General features: G+C 54.5%; 3 protein-coding genes across 5 annotated transcripts; 2 read left to right on the top strand and 1 right to left on the bottom strand.

Annotated features, from left to right (window-relative positions):
- Positions 1-601: 601 nt before the first annotated feature.
- PEX11G (peroxisomal biogenesis factor 11 gamma) lies at positions 602-2,845 on the bottom strand. The gene is made up of 5 exons (XM_054805627.1): positions 2,765-2,845; positions 2,509-2,697; positions 2,248-2,426; positions 2,028-2,078; positions 602-1,904 (listed from the first exon to the last, which is right to left on the bottom strand). Exons 1-5 carry the CDS (start codon positions 2,828-2,830, stop codon positions 1,679-1,681), a joined length of 711 nt encoding a protein of 236 aa, XP_054661602.1. The 5' UTR covers positions 2,831-2,845; the 3' UTR covers positions 602-1,678.
- A 102-nt stretch (positions 2,846-2,947) lies between these two features.
- TEX45 (testis expressed 45) lies at positions 2,948-12,471 on the top strand. The gene is made up of 9 exons (XM_054805610.1): positions 2,948-3,488; positions 3,998-4,101; positions 4,283-4,377; positions 4,460-4,575; positions 4,894-5,012; positions 5,198-5,399; positions 6,365-6,450; positions 6,991-7,160; positions 8,316-12,471. The coding sequence occupies exons 1-9, from the start codon at positions 2,954-2,956 to the stop codon at positions 8,380-8,382; spliced, it is 1,494 nt and encodes a 497-aa protein (XP_054661585.1). The 5' UTR covers positions 2,948-2,953; the 3' UTR covers positions 8,383-12,471.
- ARRDC2 (arrestin domain containing 2) lies at positions 8,624-18,590 on the top strand. Of its 3 annotated transcripts, XM_054805611.1 has the most exons (9): positions 9,007-9,141; positions 9,465-10,748; positions 14,808-14,874; positions 15,021-15,168; positions 15,511-15,613; positions 15,911-16,167; positions 16,498-16,657; positions 16,959-17,110; positions 17,201-18,590. In XM_054805611.1, exons 2-9 carry the CDS (start codon positions 10,406-10,408, stop codon positions 17,252-17,254), a joined length of 1,284 nt encoding a protein of 427 aa, XP_054661586.1. In that variant the 5' UTR covers positions 9,007-9,141; positions 9,465-10,405; the 3' UTR covers positions 17,255-18,590. The 3 variants fall into 3 exon arrangements, with proteins under 3 accessions (XP_054661588.1, XP_054661586.1, XP_054661587.1); XM_054805613.1 differs by lacking the exon at positions 9,465-10,748 and having other exon boundaries at positions 8,624-9,141; XM_054805612.1 differs by lacking the exons at positions 9,007-9,141; positions 9,465-10,748 and adding an exon at positions 13,466-13,872.
- Positions 18,591-20,273: the final 1,683 nt, after the last annotated feature.

Raw genomic sequence — 20,273 nt, 5'->3', positions numbered from 1 at the left:
ACAGCCATCCCCAAGCAGCAGGACCCGGGTGCTCCAACCATTCAGGCACAAGATCTGTGGCGTGACTAGAGAAAAACCAGAGTCTCTTCCAGATAAATGCTTGCCTGCACTACGAATTGTACCAAAAAAACTGTAAATCTGACAGTAAATTCCGAGCAGAGTCAGGAAGGCGTCGTCTGCAGCAGACCTGGCACTCCACAGGGTGAAGGTCCAGCTAAACAGCAAGGACGGGGCGGAGGATAAAGAGTATCAAGACCTCGCTGTGCTCTTTGAACGCAGGCAAGAGATAGTTTCCCCTGTCTGTGCCAAAGGAAAAAAAAAAAAAAAAAAAAGTCAAACCTCCTGGAAACACGGTCTGTGTCGTACTGCATTGCAGAGAGCACAAACGCCGCTCAGACTAAGCGGAACCGTTGTCAAAAGATGCATCTCAATTACAGTTAGTCAGGTGCCCCGAATTATTTCTGGAGAAGGCAGGCTGGTAACAGATGGGGAGCTACAGCCAGCACAGCACAAACGTTCTCTGTTGCCTAGGCACTGTTCGGAGCTTTCTAGAACCAGATAAAGAACATTTTATCAGAAAGAATGATCACTCAAGGCCACCCTTGAAGCATTCATCTCATTTATTATTGGCACCGCCTAGAAATATAACTGTAAAACTCATCTTGGCATGGGTTTGACTGGTCCTTTGAACGGTGATTCGTGAATTTGCTGGTTTTGTTTGTTTGTTTTTTTTTTTAAAAAAAGTCCGCTGGCTGCTGCCAGACCTTGGTGGAAGAGCTCCACCCGGTGGCATTTCGTAAAGGCACAGCTGGAGGCTCAGCGCTGGGGCTGCTTTAACCGGGAAGTCTCAATTTCCAATATTTCTCCTTAAATGAGTAATACCGACTAGAAAAAAAGCTTCACAAGGCACTGCTTTACAGTTGCTATTTCTTTCTAAAGAAACACAACCGTCACAAACCAAATAACCCAACAACCTCCCTCAGCCACTTGCTCTTGTTTGCGCTTGTGGAGGCTGCTCTGGGCTCAAACACTGAAACCTCCACAATAACGGTGACCTCCCCCGTTCAGATGAGGCTTGGAGCTTGAACTCGCATGATTCGTCCCTTAGAAGTTTTGTGTGACAGAACCGTGGCTGGTTTTCCGCCTAACACTGATTTTGTGCTCTTTTAAGTGACAACGAAGACTGGAGGTTGTATTTGTCTTCTGGGACGTAGGAAGGAAGGATGCAAGTGACTTTTTTCCCCTCTATTTTAATCAATCCTAGGAGGTTTCTTGATTTTCAGAGGATTCACCTGAAAGATTTCTCTGATGAAGAGTGATAAAAATTGTTAACCGCAAACAATCCTCTCTGTAATAGACATCTTGACTACAGTCCCAATTACAGGATGCGTGGAATTGGGGGAAAACATTCAGGAATTGGGAAAAACACCCAAGAATTGTACCAAAAAACCTGTAAATCTGACAGCAAATTCTGAGCAGAGTCAGGAAGGCATCGTCTGTGGCAGACCTGGCACTCCATGGGGTGAAGGTCCAGCTAAACAACAAGGACGGGGCGGAGGATAAAGAGTATCAAGACCTCGCTGTTGGGAATCAACACCCAAAAAAATTAAAATACACCTTGCCTCGCTAAAGGCATTTTTACCATGTAAAAATCGGGCTCCTGAAGCTTAATTGTGGTTTATACAGCTTCAGAATTTCCTCCTCTATGTGCTTGGTAGATACCAATCAGGGAAGATATGGTCCCCAGGAGCCCTACTAACCACGGAGGAAAGCGTCCAGCCCAAAGAAATCCCGGCGGCAGCCAGTGGATTGCATTGGAGAGATCTGCCAGGTCTGTGAGGATGCTCAAAACTTCAGCCTTCACTTGGGCTTTTGTTTCCTTTCGACTCAGAGGCGAAGAGGTACTGTTGGAAGCAAAAATAACGTTAGTGATAGCCCGTAATGGAATAATAATTAGCAATAGCTCACAAATGAGAAGAGAGATATTTGGGTGAAATTAGCTGTGTAGCCAAGGAGGGAAAACATACCACTTGTGCTGCCTCAGCTTTCTTCTTAACTGGAACAAGATTCTCAGGGATCTGAAAACAGAGTTATTTCCCCTATAGCATCAAAGGGGAGGGTTTTTCTTCCTCTAGCATTAACTGCATCCATGAGGACCTGCAGCCGAGAGGGTCCTTCATTTCAGCCCAATCACAGGCAACACAGTTCATTCCCTGCCTGTCTCCTTCCCACCCCAGCCAGCCTTACCGCAGGATCCCCAGGAGCAGGGAGAAGGCCCAGAGCGCCGTGCTCAGAGTCCACCACTTCTGAGAGCCGATGCGGATGATGCCGACATCAGCCGCCCACGCGACGTGCTCGCAGGGGTAGTAGAGCTGGTTGGCCAGGTTGCAGAGCACCGACAGCCCCCGCACCAGGCCGTCCTCGTCCTGCGGGGAGCACGGGGGACACACCTTGGCATCTGCAGCACGGCCGGGGAAGCTGCCGGTGTCCCCCGCGCCCCGCACTCACCTTGGGGCCCAGCCCGTAGCCGTAGCTGTAGCTGAGCATGGCGAAGTCGTCGAAGAGGCGCAGGGCCGTGCGGCAAGCGCTCAGCTGGGCCGACACGGCCAGGAGGCTCCCGGGCAGCCCGGATGGCGAGGCCTGCGGCCCGGCCAGCGCCCCGCCCGCCAGCTGACAGCCATAGCAGAGCGCACGGACCTGCGGAGGCACAGCCCGGTGAGGGCCCGGCAGGACAAGGCCCCGCCGGGCCGCTCCCGCCACTCACCACCCGGTCGCGGCCGCGGTAAGTCTCCAGCACGGCGACCAGGCCGCTGAGCTCCCCCGCCGCCATAGCAACACTTCCGGGATGTGGCGTCACGGGGCGGGGCTCACTGGGAAGGTGGGGGAGCCGTCGCCATGGCGACGCGGCCCGGTAACTCCCGAAGCCCGGCCGCGGCCTCCCGCCAGCTCGACGATGGGGGCCAGCGCGGTGCCGGTGATCCCAGCCCCTCTCACGGGCCTTGCCTTCCTGAAGGCGTCCCACCTTCAGCTGGGGGATGAGCGCTGGGCGTCGGGGAGCGCCCATCAGCCTTTTTCTCACACCCAGTTCCCCCCTTTCTGGGGGGTTTACAGGCCGGCACCGGCCCCGCCACCCCGCAGCGGGCAGGTGCTGAGCCCGGCTGGGGGTGGCGGCGGGGAAACCTGCTCGGAAACTCGCGTGGCATTTCCAGAGAGGCCCCTGCAGCCAGTGGCCCCGACTGTTCCCCCACACTCTCGTGTCCGCATGCATGCAGACCCCCGCATCCACGTCTTCACCTCAGCAACGAGGGATAGTTTTCCCTGTCCCCATACCCCCCTTCAGCGACCCCCCCTGCCCATCGCCAAGAAATGGAAGGATAATATTCCTTGTGGAGACAGGGAGAAAATAAGGCTACCTCCATCCGTCTACGCTGTCTCATACCCAGCACGTGAGATCCAGCCCGCTGCCAGGCCATGGTACTCGCACAGGGGTGAGCTGTCTTACAGACCCGTCTGTCCCCAACAGACCTTCCCCACAAATCTTCGGTGCTGCGCAGTCTTCCTGGGCACCGGGGGGTTTGGTGGCTCGGCTCAGAGTCACGCTGTGAGCAGTTAAAGCCGTTAGAACTATTTGGATATTTTGCTTTGTCTTTTTATAGCTGAGTAAATCAATCCGATGCTTATAGAACAGGTTAATAGCACTAACCAGAGCCGCTCGCCAGCCAAGCTTTTGCTGTGCAGCCTTTCCAGCTGTCTTCTACGCTTGCTATATCTTCAGACCACCACATCCATGTTCTGCAGCATTTCAGCTCACCTTACTGGAATCCAGTGTTGATTGTTTCGCCATTTCTTTATATAAAATAGATTCAGTATTATTAAAATGCTAAAAGAGCAACTGCCTCGAGATTGCAGCTTCAATATCATTAATATTTTCTTACAATGGTAAATAGAGCATTTTTAGCAATAACACTGTTCGTTTCCCCTTCCGGCTGTCTGGCAGGATGTGTTCCCACTATTAGAGGGGATGGACAGTCCTACTACAACACTTCTTACCAAGCGCAGTTTAAGGGTGAATGGAGTCCACCTGCAAAGCCAAGTGAAAAGGTAACAGCATGATTTTGGGGAGGAACAAGACACAGTTAAAGGGCAGCACGTTCCCACGTTGAATTCTGTCCTGAAAGGAGTGTGATCCATGCAAGCGAAAACCAGATGGATAGAAAGACAGGGGAAACAAAGGGATTGTGCTTTAAGTGGCTGTTCTGTAGCTCTGTTGGCTTCCCTTCAGCACATGCCTCCTATTAAATTTGGGGATCCCGGAAGCAGTGGATCTATGAGTGAGCAGAAACATGCCTACAGTGCCCCAGACAAGAGGACACACACGTAAAGCCTGATGGGCATCCCCTGGAACTGCTTTCTCCAATGAACATTGCTAGTTAAGCAGCTCGTATCTGGTATCTTGCAGAGCGTACGACAAGGAATGTGCTGCCTCCCAGATCCACCACACCAACCTGCGCCTGGGGGATGGTTGCACCAGATTCTCCACCTCAACGTCAGAGCTCTTCCCAGCACACAATCTAGGTAGGGTAAGTCTGTGACACAAAGGCAACGTGTACGGACCACTACTGAGATTTATAATGAGAGCAATAGAGATATAATTATAAAGCTGTAATGCATTCATATAAGAGGTACAGAATTTTATATTTTTAACATTTTGTTGTATTTATGTAGTTGGCATCAGTGTTGTCACCGTGAGGCTCAGTTTCATCCTCGGTCTGCTTCCCTGGCAGGTTAAACAGCAGTATTCATTCCTGTGCTTTATTGCATGAGAAGAAGCTGCTGTAGCTATAAATTGTTCAGACTGGAGTGCTCTGACATCCTTCGCTCTCACTTTTGCAGAGCCTGTAACTATTGTTCGTCGAAACAAATATGCCTCATTCATCCCCAGAGGTGATGAAGACCCTGAGAGAAATCAAGTGTTGGCAAGAACTACTACTACACAGCTCTCCTACCCAGAGGTGTGTTCCCAGCTTTGCTGTGTGCGTGTTTCTTAGGTGGAGACCCTCTCTTTTTTTTATGTACACTATTCTGGCACCTAACGCTGTTGTTGTTGTCCCTTCTCCCCTCCCCACTCTGGGCTGTGCAGGGTGTAATGTGCATTAAGGCACCTGTTTCTGTTAAAGCCAACTCTTGTGTCCTCCAGACTGACAGGTGGAACTTTGCACCAAAGCCTGACTTACTACTGCAGAAGCATCAAAGCAACATCTGCTTGAGAGATGAGCATTCAGGCTCCCAATTCTTCAGCACAACGCAGCAGTCAGACTATCAGCCACCCTGCCAGAGCCAGAGAGCGATGGCAGACAGCAAGAGCCACCGCGAGAGCCACATCCCCTTCAACTACCACAGTAAGGACACGTTGCTTAGACTGTCATGGTGCCAGATGAAGCCTGCTGAGGTTCTCCTAGCTCTGTGCAAGGGACAGTGAAGCCTGGCGCTCTGTGCAAGGAGGCAGCCCAGATGTCTTCGGTTGGAGATAGCCGGAAGGCACTGGTGCAGCATCAGTGTCGTTAGTAAAATGAGATTGTTACCTCAAAACCAGGCAGGGCAGCCATGCTCAGCCCCATGCCTGCTGCTGCCGCTTCTCATGGCAACTGCTAATCTCAGGCGCTTTCACCTCCCCCAATGACATCTCACTTATCAGCCATCTCAATGCCTGTGCCGGCCATAGGCATTCACTGCCATCGTACAGCGATGTTTAGCATATGCGGGTGCCGTAAATGATTTCTGGGACATGAACCAGTGGCTTGATCTTTCTCACTTGCTACATTTGTTTTCAGAAGTTGTTTTGCATTTGTATTTGGGAGGAAGGAGAGGATTTCGAACAAAAGCTGTGCTTATGCAACCTCAGGAAGGGATGCGGTTAGAGCAGGTCATGGAGGCATTAAAAAAGTCCTCCTCTGACATTGCTTCCTGTTTCTGATGGCCAGTACTCTGCCGCTAAGAGAGAGGTCCCTTTGTGCCATGTATCTGTTTTTAAGCCATTTTGATTTACTAAACGTGGAACAGATCACAGTTGAATTGATCTTCTCCTTGGCCCCAAACTTGTGGAGCAGCTCCATAACTAGCATATGGAGTGATATTCCTGTAACTTCCATGTGAATTTCTTCAATTACCTCCTCACCCTGAGACTTGTCTTCTGTCTGGGCAAAGGTTTTCAGGAAAGTGCTGGTGGCAAAGCCTGTCTTTTCCTCTCGTTAGTGGACATGCATGCAGATCTGTGACTGCAAGTCAACCTGCAAAGCTTTTCTGATGTTGCCTCCTAATTTTCTGGCTTGAATTTAATTTTTATTTCAATTCCATCTGCCAGCAGATGAAAGTTCTGTCACAACCACGCAGGCGATGCTGGTCCCACACAGACAGCGGAAACGACGACTCTCCGAAGACATGCTACAGCAGGTACAGCCTTAATAGCCTTGGATTTACCACGGGGCGGCTTGGGGAAGCAGGATTATACCAAGCAAAGCTGTAGCCTCCCCATTAACATCATCAGATTTGATGTGTGCTCTTGAGCCACTCGAGATGGGACAGCCACGCATCAAATCCTGTCTGCCTCCAGTCTCACATAAATGCTCTGTGGAGAGCAGAGTCGTAGCTGAGAAAAATCTTTGAAGGGAGAGGAAGGACAGGCAACCAAGTCCCTAAGGCAAGGAAAGTTGGAGGGAGGGGGAAGGTAACTCTGGTGGCCCACAGAGGAAAATTGGCATGGCTAGAGGTATCCAGCCAGGGTAAAGGTCTCTTTGTGCCACCAGCAGAGAAGGCTGTGTATCTGCCAGAGAGAGAGAGAGGATGCAGGCAGGCACAGACTGCAGCAGCCCAGGGGGATGACCCTCCAGGTAGCAACACAGGGCTCAGGTGTAGGAGCTGCTGGGTTCCATGTTACCACCTGCCTCTTCCCCAGCCCCTGCCCATCTGCTGAAAGCTCTTCTCTCTCCTCAGATCAAATGCTCACACCTGGAGCTATCCTGGAAGGCACAGGACCTCTTCAGGACTGAGCAGAAAGATGAGTTCACGCCCAAGTCCAGAGGCCCAGCAGAAATCCAAAATGCAAACTCCCAAGTGAGCTGCGTCCCCATGGGGACCCTGAAAAGATACTGTCCCCAGAGGAAGGTGCTTTTCACACCATGATGGTCTCCCTCCTTTGGCGACCGCCCGGAGCTTGCTGCACCATGGACTGCCTACACATCATGTTACCTGTTAGCAGGCCTGGTGCCCTGCTCTTGGCTCATCTGTGCGTTATTACAGGGAAAGTTTATTTCTCAAATTGAATGAGGACACAAGAAGGTGTTGTGACAGCAAGAATAAATGCTGGGAGATTAGCCAAAGACACAGGTGACAGATCTCTCTGGATTGCGAGACCCACTGAGTGCCTCTCAGCAGGTGCTGGGGCAGGAGGAAGCAGGTGGGGTAGGGGGAAGCTCAGAGAAAGGGCAAGAGATCAGAAGCAAAGCGAGGCACTGTCAGGACTGTGTGTGGGCTGGAATATTCCCTTATTTTCTGTTTGGATGTTGGTGTCAAGGCCTGAAACCAAAGGTCAGTGAACGGTAGGGCAGAGAGGTAGCTCTCTCCAGCTTATGGTGAATGGGCTGTTTTCCTAGAGGTGAGCTGTGTATTCTTTGTTGAGTTGATAACTCACGTGGGTTTCCTAAATGCTGAGCTTGCACTGACTCTGTTTGGGATATAGGTCAGCCCCCTCCCTGGGGAGGCCCAGTGCACAGTCAGCTGCTGCCTTCTCACAGCTGCCACTTCACAAGCTCTTAGCCTTTTGATGCAGATGGGCTGGATTCACATGCACTGTGAGCCAGCACCAACGCGTTTGAGCACGGGTTACTAAACCATTTCCAATTGCTGCAGCTTGTGTGTGTGTGTGAGCAGTGGCTGGACCCAGGAACCTCCATGCTTTCCTCTTGGGATTTGACTCTACGTCCCTCGGGAAAGGGACAGTCTTTGCTCCACTCGTACTCCAAAGAAGCTGAGTACTCAGGTCTTGCAAATGCACACAGGCACTTCACATCAGTATCGTTGTAAACACCTCAATTCAAACACCTAGATTGCATCATTTGGTGGTGTAACAGGGACTTGCATCTGCTACCAGTCTGCCCCATTAGTTTTCTGTGACCCTGAGGTGGCATTGCCACCTGTGCTACCGCAGAAACAGCTACAGTTCACTGGGGGAAAATGGTGAACACCACCCCGTTGGTGGAGCCAGCTGGCTGGGGAGCTGTTGGTTGGGAGGGCCCTGTGGTTATGCACTTTTTCATGTGGATTTTGATACAACTTCAGAGACAGAAAGTAAAACTGGCTTTTGGGGCGAGGGTCTTTGCTTTCTAAACTCCTCTCCACCCCCCCAGGAATGCCTGAACCCAGAAGGCCAAACAGCCTTTCTCTGATTCCCCCAGGTACATGAAATCTGCCAGCACGGTTGGTGGTGCATGACACCCCTCCCTGCTGACGGAGCCACCAGCACCTACCAGTTGCACGTCAACAGTGTCTGTGACTCAGAGATAAGATGAAGTTACATTATTTCTCAATCGGTTTAAAAACACATCACTCGTCTCCACAGCCCCATCCTTGGTATGGCATCAGCCTCATGCACATGAGGTCAATGCTAAAGTGTCACTGCAAAACAGGGTCTCGGTCCAGCCCTGGGGAAGATTAGACCTGTAGGGTTGGGCCATTAGGGGCAGGGATAAATTAGGGGGTCTCGGTGTAGCCTTTGCTCTTTCCTTCCTTCCTCAGAGGGTTGCACAGCTGCCCATCGCACTTGCCTCAGCCCAAGCAGGGACCAACCTCCTAGAGCTGCTGGATAAGCAGGACCAGCAGCGATGCAGCTCCCGGGACGCCTGCGGAGCTTGGCAGTGGAACTGGAGGACGGGCGAGTGTGGGGCGCCTACAGCAGTGGGGAGCTGCTGCATGGCCGGGTGCAGCTGGAGCTATGCGGCGTGCTGCGGCTACGGGCACTGGAGGTGTGTGCTCGTGGACGCGCTGCCGTGCACTGGCTGGAGAGCCGCAGCGTGGGGCTCAACGTCGTCTACTATGACTACACAGCCTACCAGACCTTCCTGTACCGCCGCTGCCAGCTCATCCCCGGTAAGGCTGGGGCATGGGGGTGGTTTTCTGCTCAAGGGCGTTGGGTTGGGACTCCCTTGGGCTGCAGACATCCTCTCCAGGAGGACCTCTGCCCTGGTGGGTGCTTACCAACCCAAGCAGGGCTGTCCCTCTTGGGCACCTTCTCACCTTTGCCAAGGGTTTTCTCTGCTGCTGGTTTCTAGGAGGCTGCCTGCAAACTCGGGGGCTGGTGAGCATGAAAGGGTTGTGGCTTTTGTTCTGTTTGTACAGGGAATTGCAAATAGAAGTGTCTGTTCATGAGTGTGGAAAGAGCACTTAGTATTTCGGTAAATATTTGTTTTCAGTTTCCTGATGCTGGGACCGCATGCCCAGCTGGCACGTTGCTTAGATCTACTGCAAGAGGACAAGCCGCTTGAATTCTTTGTGTGGTTGGGCTGAGGGATACAGGACATCTCAGCTGTCCATCCGCTCATTAACTCTGTCTTTTCTTATGAAAGTGCATGTCTTTTATCCTCCCCTCCAATGATAGTGTTACAGTCATGGCTCTGTGGCTTTTTCTCCCCCTTTCCCTGGTTCCGATGGCCTTGTTGTCACCTGTGACACAGTGCTATGTGCCACCCAGCCCCGGAGATGGCCATAGGACTTCACTCACACTGAGGGCATTTAATTGCGTCAGTGACCAAGTGCAACCCAGAAAGTCGTGTCAGCCCTTGCTGGCAAACGTAGAGGTTGCAGGAGGAAACTGGAGTGATGGACTGAGGATGTGAAGAGCTGCCTTCCTGGAGGTGTTCTTGTCTCTGGAGTGCACTGGTGGGTCATATTATCTATTTCTGGATGACTGTACCTTGCCATCTGCTCCAAACACCTGCATTACTCTGGAGTTTCTGTCTTTTGGCGGTGGCTCTTCCATGCTGTGCCAAAGGATGGCCCCTTTGCAGCTGCAACTGTGCTAAGTGTCCCAATTACAATTAAGGACCTGGGAGAAGCCCTTGCCCTGAACTGCAGCAGAAAAGGTCCTGAGCATTTGGTGACCCTATTAGCTGTAGGGTTATAGGGTGAGTTTTATTCCCCATTATCCCTGCAGTGAATATCTGTAGGGAAGCCACAAGCTGCTGCAAGCGTGTTTGGATTTTGCTGTTGGGATTGTGTATGATAGAAGCCCCTGGAGCTGTCTAGATACGGGCGCTCGGCCAGGGACTGGAGGAGTCGTGTGAGCTGCTCAGCCTCGCCAGCACCCTGCACTCCCGTAGCTTGGAGCTGATGGTTTCTGGCCCTCACCTACCGCATGGGGAGAGTTGAACTGGGCTCCCTGGGGAGCAGAGAGTCTCGCCAGAACTTGTGGGCTGGGATTTTATTGTCTCTGTCCATATGCGGATGCCTTTTCTGCTTTGCGAGAGGGACGTGGGCATGTGATCACAGGAGTGTTTTAAGGGAGCGAAGGCCGTGGGCTGCAGAGAAGTTCTGTTCTGCAGCCAAAATCACTTCCTTTGCATCCTGCTGGGTCCTGCTCTGTCCCACTGTCCCCAACAGCAGCGCGAGGACCTTCCTGATGTCAGCTAGCAAGAGGCTGCTGAAAACGTGCCATCATCCAAAAGATCCTGTGACTGCTCCCTTCTTGTTGCTTCTCGGTGAGATCAACTGTGTCTGTGTGGTGTTTTAAAAATGCAGGTTTTGTCATGGTAACACGGCAGTGCAGAGGAGGGAAGCTAGGCAGAGATAAAAGCCCTCCCTTCTGCTCTCCCCTGAGCCGTGAGTTTATCTGCAGTTTCCTGGCAGGGTGGTGAGTACTGGCACCGGGGTGCTGCGCTGTGAGACAAGAAAAAGGGTGAAAAAGGGATGTTCAGACTGCGTGGCAGGACCATTAAATGTATATTGTGTAATCAACTCAGGGAGCAGGAAGAGAGGAAAAGATAGGGGTTTAATGGGCAAAGGCAAGGCAAGGGAGGCCCTGGACTCTTCCACATGAGGTGATGTGAGAGAGCCCTAGGAAATGTAAATGCTTTTTGTGCAGTGATCTTTTCTGTCCAAGGATCCCACAGCACTTCCCAGAGGTGTAGATCCTGTGAGAACCAAACATCTAGAAGCCATTTTATTTTCATGGAGATATCCAGGAGAGTTACGGCACGTGGGCTAAGAGCACATCAGGGCTCCTGTTCTGTCGTGGGGTGGCCCTCGATCAGCACCTTAATCCTCGTACGTACACAACACTCGCAAATCTGGCACGGATGGAGTTTATTCCTTAAGCCGGGAGCATGCGCTTGTGCAAGGCTCCGTGTTGCCCCATCTTGTCCCCATATTGGGTCAGGTAGAGCTGCTGACTCGCCTTTTTACCTGCTGCATCCCCCTCTCTCTGGCTTTCCAGGGACCCTTGTGTGGCTCCAGGGTCAGTGAGGAGAAGCCACCAGGTCCCAGCAGCAAGTCAGAGAAGGAGAAATCCCTTCTGAGCTGGACAGGGTGTCAGTTCCTGTTGGGACTGGTTTAAGCCCAGCCAGACTCTAGGTGGGGCTGAAGAGTTAGAGATCTTTCCTGCACCAAGGCTGGCCTGGGTTTTAGTGGGGTTTGGGCACCCAGGAGCATTGTTGAACGGAAAGGCTTTGATTGTGGTCCCACAGCCCCTGCACCTGAAGATCCAGGGAGAGAGGAGAGACTGTCTCCTGGCGCTGGGGTCCCAAAGAGGTCAGAGAGGGGCTTCCTGCCCTGCGTGGAGGCAACGAGGGGTAGCTGTGGACATCTTGTGCAGCTGACACAGTAGGGAGGTTTGCAGAGATTCTCATCCCGTGGGCGAAGGCTGAGTCACGGGCTGAGGGGTGTGTGCTGACAGGCAGGAGGAGGAAGATGCCAAGTGCAGGATGGAGCTGCCTTGGCCCAGCTGAGGCTCCAGCCCCCCTCAAGAGCCCCACCACCTCTAATGTCACCGTGCGTTGCAGCAAGGACACCAGGCACCTTCCCAGAGCTGGCATCACCCGTTAACTCACGCTGTGACGTGCCTGCCTTCCTTCTTTCCCTCTCCCTTTTTTGCTATGATTCATGTTTGCTTGTGGCAGCAAACGGTTGCGCACAGAAAATAAAACGTGGTCCCCTTCCCTTGGGGAGGGAGACAGACAATTCCAATTAGGCTTTGGAGACAGCTAAAGCTCATTTTCGGTGGCTGAGATCAACCCAGTTCAGCACAGCAGGTCCTGCCTAGCATGGCTGGGAGCAATTCGAAAATCCTTAAAACTTTGGCAGCCAAATGCCGAGTAACATTTTTTATGCCTGTTTTTTCTTATCCCCAGCCCGTGCCCAGGGTGGAGAGCTCTGGTGCTCTGCAAATGTGACACTCATGATTAAAAGGAAAGTTTCTAAAGCTGCATTAAACCTTTTGGGGGGGCATAGACCCCTTTCTCCTCCCTTTTACAACATCTCAGGGTGCTGCTAATGGTGATGTCCGCACTGACAATCACCAGTTCCCAGTTTTCATGCATTTACCCCGGCTGAGCACCAGCCGCCACAGATGCTGCCAACGGAGCGAGTCCTCATGCTATGCCTACCCATGCAGGTGTAATTTGTTGCTGGGTTTTGGAGCAGCACCACACAAACCCTGGTACAAGATGGTAGAAAACCAGCGCTCGCCTGGTTAAAATGCTCAGGGAAGATGTATTGCTCACTCTGTAATTGCACAAGCTGGGTGGGAGCCAGTTCTTGATTTCTTAGAAATAAGTGAAGCGATGTCCCAGACCAGTTTTCCCTTCATCGCCAGTTGGCCCAGCCATGCTGCACAAGGAGCCCAGATCCAGTTGCAGCCTGTTCTGACCCCTGGGAATGGCTCTTGGGAAAGGAAGGACATGGATCTGCGTGCGGCACGACCCTCGGCTCTCGCCTGTGGGATTGGAACAAGAGGGGCTGCCGCTCCGAGTGAGGAATCCCCCATCGCAGCCGCTGGCTGTGACCCTGGGAACATGGCTTCTGGCCGGTGCCGAGTTAGGGACGTAGGTGGGATGGGGCCACAGGTGGGAGCTGGAGGGGGGGTTTGGGGGGCACTAAGCAACACTGCAGCAGACAGGGATTTATCCACGACTCTCATGCACGTGTCCGCTGCGTGGGCCCTGCAGGACTGGTGCTGCTCAGCCCCGTGAACCATCCTGCTCCCGGACACGTTCCCGTGGGCTGCCACGGTCCAGACACCCGTCGGGATGTCTCAGTGCGGCATGGGGCGGGGGGGGGGAAGGGGGTCGCGGGGCAGCCAGAGGAACCGGGGAGCCACGCGGGGATGGGACACGCACCCCCACGAGCCAACACCCCACCCTCCCACGCCCCCAGAGAAGGGGGGGGGCGGCCCGCACATGCTCCCTGCCTTGTTTTGCAGGGCCCGGCGGGGCCGCCCCGTCCCGTCCCGTCCCGTCCCGCCCCGCCGGGGCCGCCCCCGGGCGCGTCGGGCACTTAAAGCGCAGCGAGCGGCGGCGGGGCTGGGCTGTGCTACGGACCGGGCTTTCGCCATGCTGTTCGATCGCCTCAAACGCTTTTTGATCGTACTGGAGGGTACAGAGGGGGACGCCCCGGCCGCCTTCAGCCCCGGGCAGGCGGTGTCGGGCCGCGTGGTGCTGGAGCTGGCGGCGGCGGCGCGGCTCGGAGCCCTGAGGCTGCGGGCGATGGGCGCTGCCCGCGTTCACTGGACCGAATCCCGCAGCGCCGGCTCCAGCACCGCCTACACGCAGAGCTACAGCGACCAGGTGGAGTTTCTCTGCCACCGCGACACGCTGCTGGCACCCCCAGGTACGGTCACCCACCCTCCCACCCCCCCCCCGGGGGCGGCATCCCCGTGGTGCTCCGCTCCGAGAGCGGGGGCGTGGGTGCACCAGAGACCCCAGGGGCTGAAGTAACGGGTGCTTGGGGCAGCCCGGGACACCGCAGCTGCTGGGTGCATGACACCCCAAGCAGCTGAAATCTGGGTGGCCAGGGCATGCCGGGCGCATGACACCCCAAGCGGCTGAAATCAGGGTGCCTGGGGCACCCTGGCTGCTGGGTGCACGACACCCTAAGCAGCTGCAGTCTGGCTGCATGGGGTGCCTCATGGTCTGGGCACTCTGGGGACAGGGTGTATAGGGTCCCCAGCAGATGCCTCAAATGCTGAGTGCACCCTGGGGTGTGCAGCCAGCCCCTGCTCCTCTGCAGGGCCCCCGGTTAGGGACTGGACCCGCACAAGGCTCCCCCTTTGCTGTGGGTGCTCCCTGGCAGGGAAGCAGCGTTGGAAAACTGCGGAGGCTCAGGAGCTTGCCCTGAGCAGGGGATTTGGACTAAGTGATCCCCAGAGGTCCCTTCCAGCCCCATTCCTGTGCAATGCAGGCAGGATGGGGGTGCAAACCCTGTGGGGCATGAGGGGGATTGGCTGGTCACCCTCCCAGAGCTGCTCCTGGCTTTGCTGGACAAGCAGAGCCTACCCAGGGAAGCTGCCCAGCTCTCTGAGGAGGTGCCCCTGGCTTGTGCGTGCCTGGAGACATGTGGAGGGCAGGCAGTGCCCAGCACCCATGGGACATGCCCAGCTCTCATGTTGCAGCTGTGATAGCGCTGCTGCAGTTTAACCCTAGCAGAAATATTCCTGTGCCATCGTGCTGTTCTTTTGCTGTGTACTGTATGTCTCTTGCCACCAATTTGCCAGGGAGGAAGTTCTGCAGAGGGAGATAATCGTCTTAAATCTGTTTTGCCCTCAGACAATGGTGAAGTCACCATCCTGCAGGCAGGAAGGCACGAGTTCCCGTTCACCTTCCAGCTCCCTGAGTAAGTTGACATTTTTTTTGTTGCCTTAATGCAAAGGGGGAGAGGAGCTGCTTGGTGCATGACCAGGTCCAGAGAGGGCACAGGGCAACTTTAAAATGAGATTCTTTGAGCAAAGCCCTTCTAAATTGCTTGTTGCTTATACACAGGACCCTGGCTACCTCCTTCGAGGGAAAGCATGGTAGCGTGCGCTACTGGGTGAAAGCCAAACTGCACAGACCCTGGTCAACAGTGAAGAAAGTGAAGAAGGAGTTCACTGTGATTGAACCCATCGACATCAACACACCTGCGCTGCTGGTGAGCTCCCCCTGCTCCATCTCCGGGCAGCTGCATCCAATACTTCCCCGGGAAGCCCCCAGGGAGGGTGTCTGCCTCCCCTCTGGCATTACAATGCAGGCCTGATTTCCAGAGGGAATATTTACCCCCCTGTAACTTGTGCCCTCCAACGTTACCTGGGCTCGGCAGAGGTCATCTGTGTCTCTTAGTTTTTGGAAACTTTAATGCATTGTGACAGCATCTTACATCAGCTACCTAAGAAGTTGCTGTTGGTCCCCGGCAGGTTCTCAGTGCCAGGGAGGTGCTTGCTTTGAGTTTCATCTTTTTTTTTACTAAATAGCTTAAATATTTCCGTTTCTCCAGGCTCCCCAGGCAGGTGCTAAGGAGAAACTTGCTCGTGCCTGGTACTGCAATCGTGGCCAGGTTTCTGTGACTGCCAAGATTGACCGAAAAGGCTACACCCCAGGTGAGACAACGTGCTGGTGCCCTTGAACTTCTGTGGGCCCCGGGGTAGACCCCAGCGGGAGGGGATTTGGGCTCACTGTGAGCTGGGCACTTGACTTCTGGCATGAAATCAGTTGGAGAGCTTTAGTGTGTGCACCTGATGTGGGCGGCCTCCTTGGGACAGGCTCCTGCTGGATGAAACCCTTGTGCCTGCAGTGCTGGATAGCGTGGCCAACCCTTGGTGATCCTATGCAGGAATTCCATGAGGCAGGACCAGGCTCCATCTCCCCTCCTCCAACATGTGCGTCTGTTTTGGTAGGTGAGGTCATCCCTATCTTTGCTGAGATCGACAACTGCACAAGCCGAGCGGTAGTGCCCAAGGCGGCCATCATCCAGACTCAGACCTTCATTGCTCGTGGCACCAAGAAGCAGAAAAAGTCGGTGGTGACCAGCATTGTCGGTGACTCCATTGCAGCGGGGAAGCGGGAAGTGTGGCACGGGCGGGCGCTGAAGATCCCACCGGTGGGTCCGTCCATCCTCCAGTGCCGCATCATCCAGGTGGAATACTCCCTGAAGGTGAGGGACTTCGCGGGGAGCATCGCAGGTGGCTCAGCTCAGTGCTGAGCGTTCCCCTTCTCACCAGGGCTGGTCTCATTCTACCCGCTTTTGGCTGGTGCAGAGATTTTGGGGCTGGTGACTTGTATAAGGTCTGGGGTTCCTCCTCTGCAGCTGTGGCAGCTCTCCCCGTTGCCCCATTGCTGCTCATGCAGGAGCATTTGCATCTCCCTTTGCATCCCGCTGCAAAAATTCCCTCTTGCCCAGCTTGAGCCAGTGCCCTGGGGAGATATCTGCTCCTCCAGCCTGGGAAAACACCAACAACTTCCCTGCTGTCTCCTGTCTCCAAAGGTTTGTGTGGATATTCCTGGGACATCCAAGCTGCTCCTTGAACTGCCCCTTGTCATCGGAACCATCCCACTGCATCCGTTCGGGAGCCGCACGTCCAGCATCAGCAGCCAGTACAGCGTCAACCTGGACTGGCTGAGCACCATCCTGGAGCAGCCGGAGGGTGAGTGTCTCCCTCTCCCCAGGATCTTTATGGGTGCTGCAAACCACCACCCCACACCCCCCCCCCAGTCAACCTGCTGTGGATAGCGAGGGTCAGAGCAAGTTCTCAACCTTGACTCTTGCTCCAGGGCCAGCTTTTTCTTTTTTTACTTAATTTTTTGATTGTGGTGCTGCATCTCCTGGGTTCCCTCCCCAGGAACTGGGAGACTTTGGGAAATACTGGATTTTAAGCCCTCTTGCCTGCATATCTCCCGTTAGTGGAGAGCGTTTCCTATTCCCTGATGGTTCTCTTCTCTCTTCAGCTCCCCCTGAATACTCGACAGTCGTGTCCAGCCTGGAGACGGAGCAGAGCCTGGCTCCGCCGTGCCGCAGCGAACTTGGTGGCATCCTGGAAGGTCCCTTCTTTGCCTACATCCAGGAGTTTCGCTTCCGGCCACCTCCGCTGTATTCGGAGGTAACAAATTCCCCCGAGCTGGGATGTCTGGTGGAGGTGGCTGGGATGTGCCCGCTGCTGAGGTTTTTGACTCTAAACTTGGTTTTGCAGATTGATCCAAACCCCCCTTCAGACAACACCCGTCCGCGCTGCATGACCTGTTGAGAGAAGCGATTGGATGTGGTTGACAGCGTGGCGATCCCTTGGGATGAAAGCTTGTACCCTCGCAGCACTTCGGTGTGGAAACGGGGACGCAGCAGCCGTGAGACCAGAGCTCCCGCAGCGCCGAGACCCTGGCTCTGCTCACTGCCCTCAACTACTCTTGTGACGTCCCGCAGACCGATACCAAGCATGGCGGTGTGGACTCGTGCGTGGTAGGAGAACACGTGAGACTCCGGTGCGTGGAGTGGTTCCGTGTGTGGTTGGGCAGGACGCAGAGGGTTAATAACAGCTCCGGTATTTGGGGGTTCAAAGGGGAGATGTTTTGCTTTCTCCTTGCCTGCAGTGGCTGTGCTCTGGCAACTCCTGACATGGAAAACAGGAGCTTGGAGGTATTTCTGAGAATTTCTGAGAATATTTTAGTCATGCTCGGGTTTGAGTCCCGTGGTGATGCAGATGCAGCCCTTCTGCAGTAGCTCACTAGGATTGCAGTTCCCTAAGAAAGTAAAAGGCCTTTTTCTGGCCAGATGAAGCAGAGACGTTGTCCGCTGCTGATAATCTTTGCCACGAGCCTGGTGATGCCTGCAGGGGGGAATGGTTTGAGCTCATCTACCGAAACTGTAAAGGCTCCTATGGCTGTTACCAGGGCAGAGGACTTGGGGGATGAATTTATGATCTGTGGCAGTGTTTTGGTGCCATTTACCAAGATCAGGAAAGCTGATTCCTGTGTGTCAGAACCAAACCTGCACGATGTGCTACCGCCTCCCCTCTGACGGGGCTGAAAGCAGCCCCCAGACTGTGGTACCACCACGGGGCTGTCGGAGCTGTGGCTCTGGCATCTCCCCTGGTGGCCAAGGAAAGGAGAAGGAAGCCCAGTCCAAGACTGGTGACAGCCACAAACGCTGATGGGAGATGTGGAGTCCTGCTCAGGACGGCCTTGATCCTGTGCCCGTAGAGGGGTTGGTGGCCCCAGCGCGCTATGGGAACCGGTGAGCCGGGGGTTGTAGCAAGGACCGCTCGAGCGTGCATGCTGGGGGCTGACCCCGCTCACTCCAACCTGATCTGAGCAGAGTTTAGGTGCTGAGGACCTTTGCATTCCCTCACTGAGACAATCCTGCCCGCGGGGCTGTTCACTTCCCCGCACACAACCAAAGCCAGGTGCGCCTTGGCCTCTGCCGGGGCTGCGCTCCGCTCGCTGAGGATTGCTCAGGTTATTTTTTTTTTTTGTATCTGTGAACACTTTTGTAATGACCACTCTTGTCTCTTATTATTCTTTTTGTATGACTTTTTTGTATGACTTCTTGTTGGGGGATTCTTGTTTGAAATAAATTCTTTAAACCCAGATGTTGCCTGGCTATTTTTCTATTGCTGTCTTTCTGCTTCCCATTGCCTGGAGTCGTGCAGCTCATGTGGCTGTCGGATGTCGGAGCAGGAGCGCTCCCTCCCCTCACTTTATTACCCCACTGGCACCCAGCTCCTCCCTGTGGCCAGTCCTGCTCTGCACCACTGGGATTGGCTGGGTTGCTTGGCCAGCGCTGGGCCCCAGCAGCACTTGGGGACAGGGTTGGAGCCCCCTTGCCCTGCCTGGACTTCGGGCTCCCCTGGCAAGCGCTGAACAATGCTCTGCACCGTGCCTCTGGCTCCTCCACCTCCGTGCAGGTTTGGCCCTTTTCCTGTCCCTGACTTAGCAGGGCTGCGACTCATCCTGTTGTATTTTTTCCATGCTCACTTCCTATTTATGTCTGGGCTGCCAGAGGACAGACATTTTCTCCTCCATCCCAAGAGCCCAGCGGGGACCCGGCAGGTCTGCCCAGCACAGAGGAGCCGGGATGCTCCCGCAGTGGCTCGGCTGTTCCCCAGGAGGGTTGGGATCAGCCCCGTGCTGTGCCGGCCGGGAATGGCTCCTGCTGTGCAGGAAGAGCAGAGGGGCTCCTTCACCTGCTTCCTTGGGTTGAGATTTGGTTTTTAACAGCATTTCTATGTTCCACCTCTCTGCTGAGCACAGCAAATCTTGGCACGTGCAAACCAGGGCCTGAGTTGGGTTTAGTTATGTCTTCCACAGACTGTGCTGCTTAAAAATATTGCCACTGGAATGTGATTCCACCCCCCGTTTTGGGGGGTTTTTTGTTTGGTTTTTGGTTTGTTTGGGTTGTGGGGGGTTTTTTGTTATTTGATTGTTTGCTGAGCTGCTCAGGCTGCAGCAGAGCACATGCTCCCGCAGTGGTCCAGGCGCTTGGCCGCAGCCCGGGGAGAACTCATCCCTGTGTTTGCCCGCGAGAGCTGGTGCTTGTGCAACCTTTATTTGAATCTGATTTTTATTTGGCATCCCTGGCCACACCAAGTAATCTTCCTCGGAAGAGGATTAACCGGCCCTGCAGTGTATCCGTTTGCATCCTCGTTTGAGGAGATGCATGCCCAGATCTGCCGCTCACAGTAGCGGCAGCCAGTGCTGCGTGGCCTCACCGCTCCAACCCCCCTGGTTAAAGATGCCTCCAAAAGAAACCCTGTGATCAGCCCCCCCCCGGGGCTGCCGTGCAGCTAACCTCCACCCCACTGGGGCACGGCACAAGGGAGCCATTCTATGCTGGCAAACACCAAGTGGCAGAGACAGCCAGGGGCTGCTGGTCAGACCCCAATCATCTGCCCTGGCCGCACAAGGGGATGCTTATTCCCAGGGCTGGCGGGGGAGCAGAGCTGCAGAGCACCCCGTCCGTCCCGCCGCACCTTTCTGGGAAAGCATGTCATGCCATGACAGCAACAGCCGCGGGGACAGGCCATGCTGGGTTGGGGAACCCAATGCCGGTGGGCACCGCTCCCAGCCCCCACGTGGGGAGGGATCTTTCCAGCAGGAATTCTGGTAAATGCCTCCAGGTTTTTCTCGTGAAGCCGGACAGTAGCGCAGCAAGGCGAGGGCACGGCCTGTCTGGGTCTCTTGCCAGCAAAGGGCTGTGCTCCTCAATCCCAGAGGGGCTAAAAATACCCCGTCTGGATATTCAGAGCTGCCCCGGAGCTGGGGTGCGGCACA

Source organism: Grus americana, chromosome 28 (genome assembly GCF_028858705.1).
Source record: "Grus americana isolate bGruAme1 chromosome 28, bGruAme1.mat, whole genome shotgun sequence".
NCBI lineage: Eukaryota > Metazoa > Chordata > Aves > Gruiformes > Gruidae > Grus > Grus americana.
The sequence above is the reverse complement of the archived record's forward strand: the minus strand, read 5'-3'. Positions and strand labels throughout refer to the sequence as shown.

Excerpts from the sequence above, each read along its gene's own strand:
- PEX11G (XM_054805627.1), bottom strand. The coding sequence starts at position 2,830 with ATGGCGGCGGGGGAGCTCAGCGGCCTGGTCGCCGTGCTGGAGACTTAC. Across the intron at positions 2,698-2,764 it reads ACCGCGGCCGCGACCGGGTG|GTCCGTGCGCTCTGCTATGG; the intron begins GTGAGTGGCGGG and ends GTGCCTCCGCAG. Across the intron at positions 1,905-2,027 it reads AAGCTGAGGCAGCACAAGTG|TACCTCTTCGCCTCTGAGTC; the intron begins GTATGTTTTCCC and ends TGCTTCCAACAG.
- TEX45 (XM_054805610.1), top strand. The coding sequence starts at position 2,954 with ATGGGGGCCAGCGCGGTGCCGGTGATCCCAGCCCCTCTCACGGGCCTT. Across the intron at positions 3,489-3,997 it reads GCCATGGTACTCGCACAGGG|GATGTGTTCCCACTATTAGA; the intron begins GTGAGCTGTCTT and ends GCTGTCTGGCAG. Across the intron at positions 6,451-6,990 it reads CCGAAGACATGCTACAGCAG|ATCAAATGCTCACACCTGGA; the intron begins GTACAGCCTTAA and ends CTCTCTCCTCAG.
- ARRDC2 (XM_054805611.1), top strand. The coding sequence starts at position 10,406 with ATGGGGAGAGTTGAACTGGGCTCCCTGGGGAGCAGAGAGTCTCGCCAG. Across the intron at positions 15,169-15,510 it reads TCAACACACCTGCGCTGCTG|GCTCCCCAGGCAGGTGCTAA; the intron begins GTGAGCTCCCCC and ends CCGTTTCTCCAG. Across the intron at positions 16,658-16,958 it reads CATCCTGGAGCAGCCGGAGG|CTCCCCCTGAATACTCGACA; the intron begins GTGAGTGTCTCC and ends TTCTCTCTTCAG.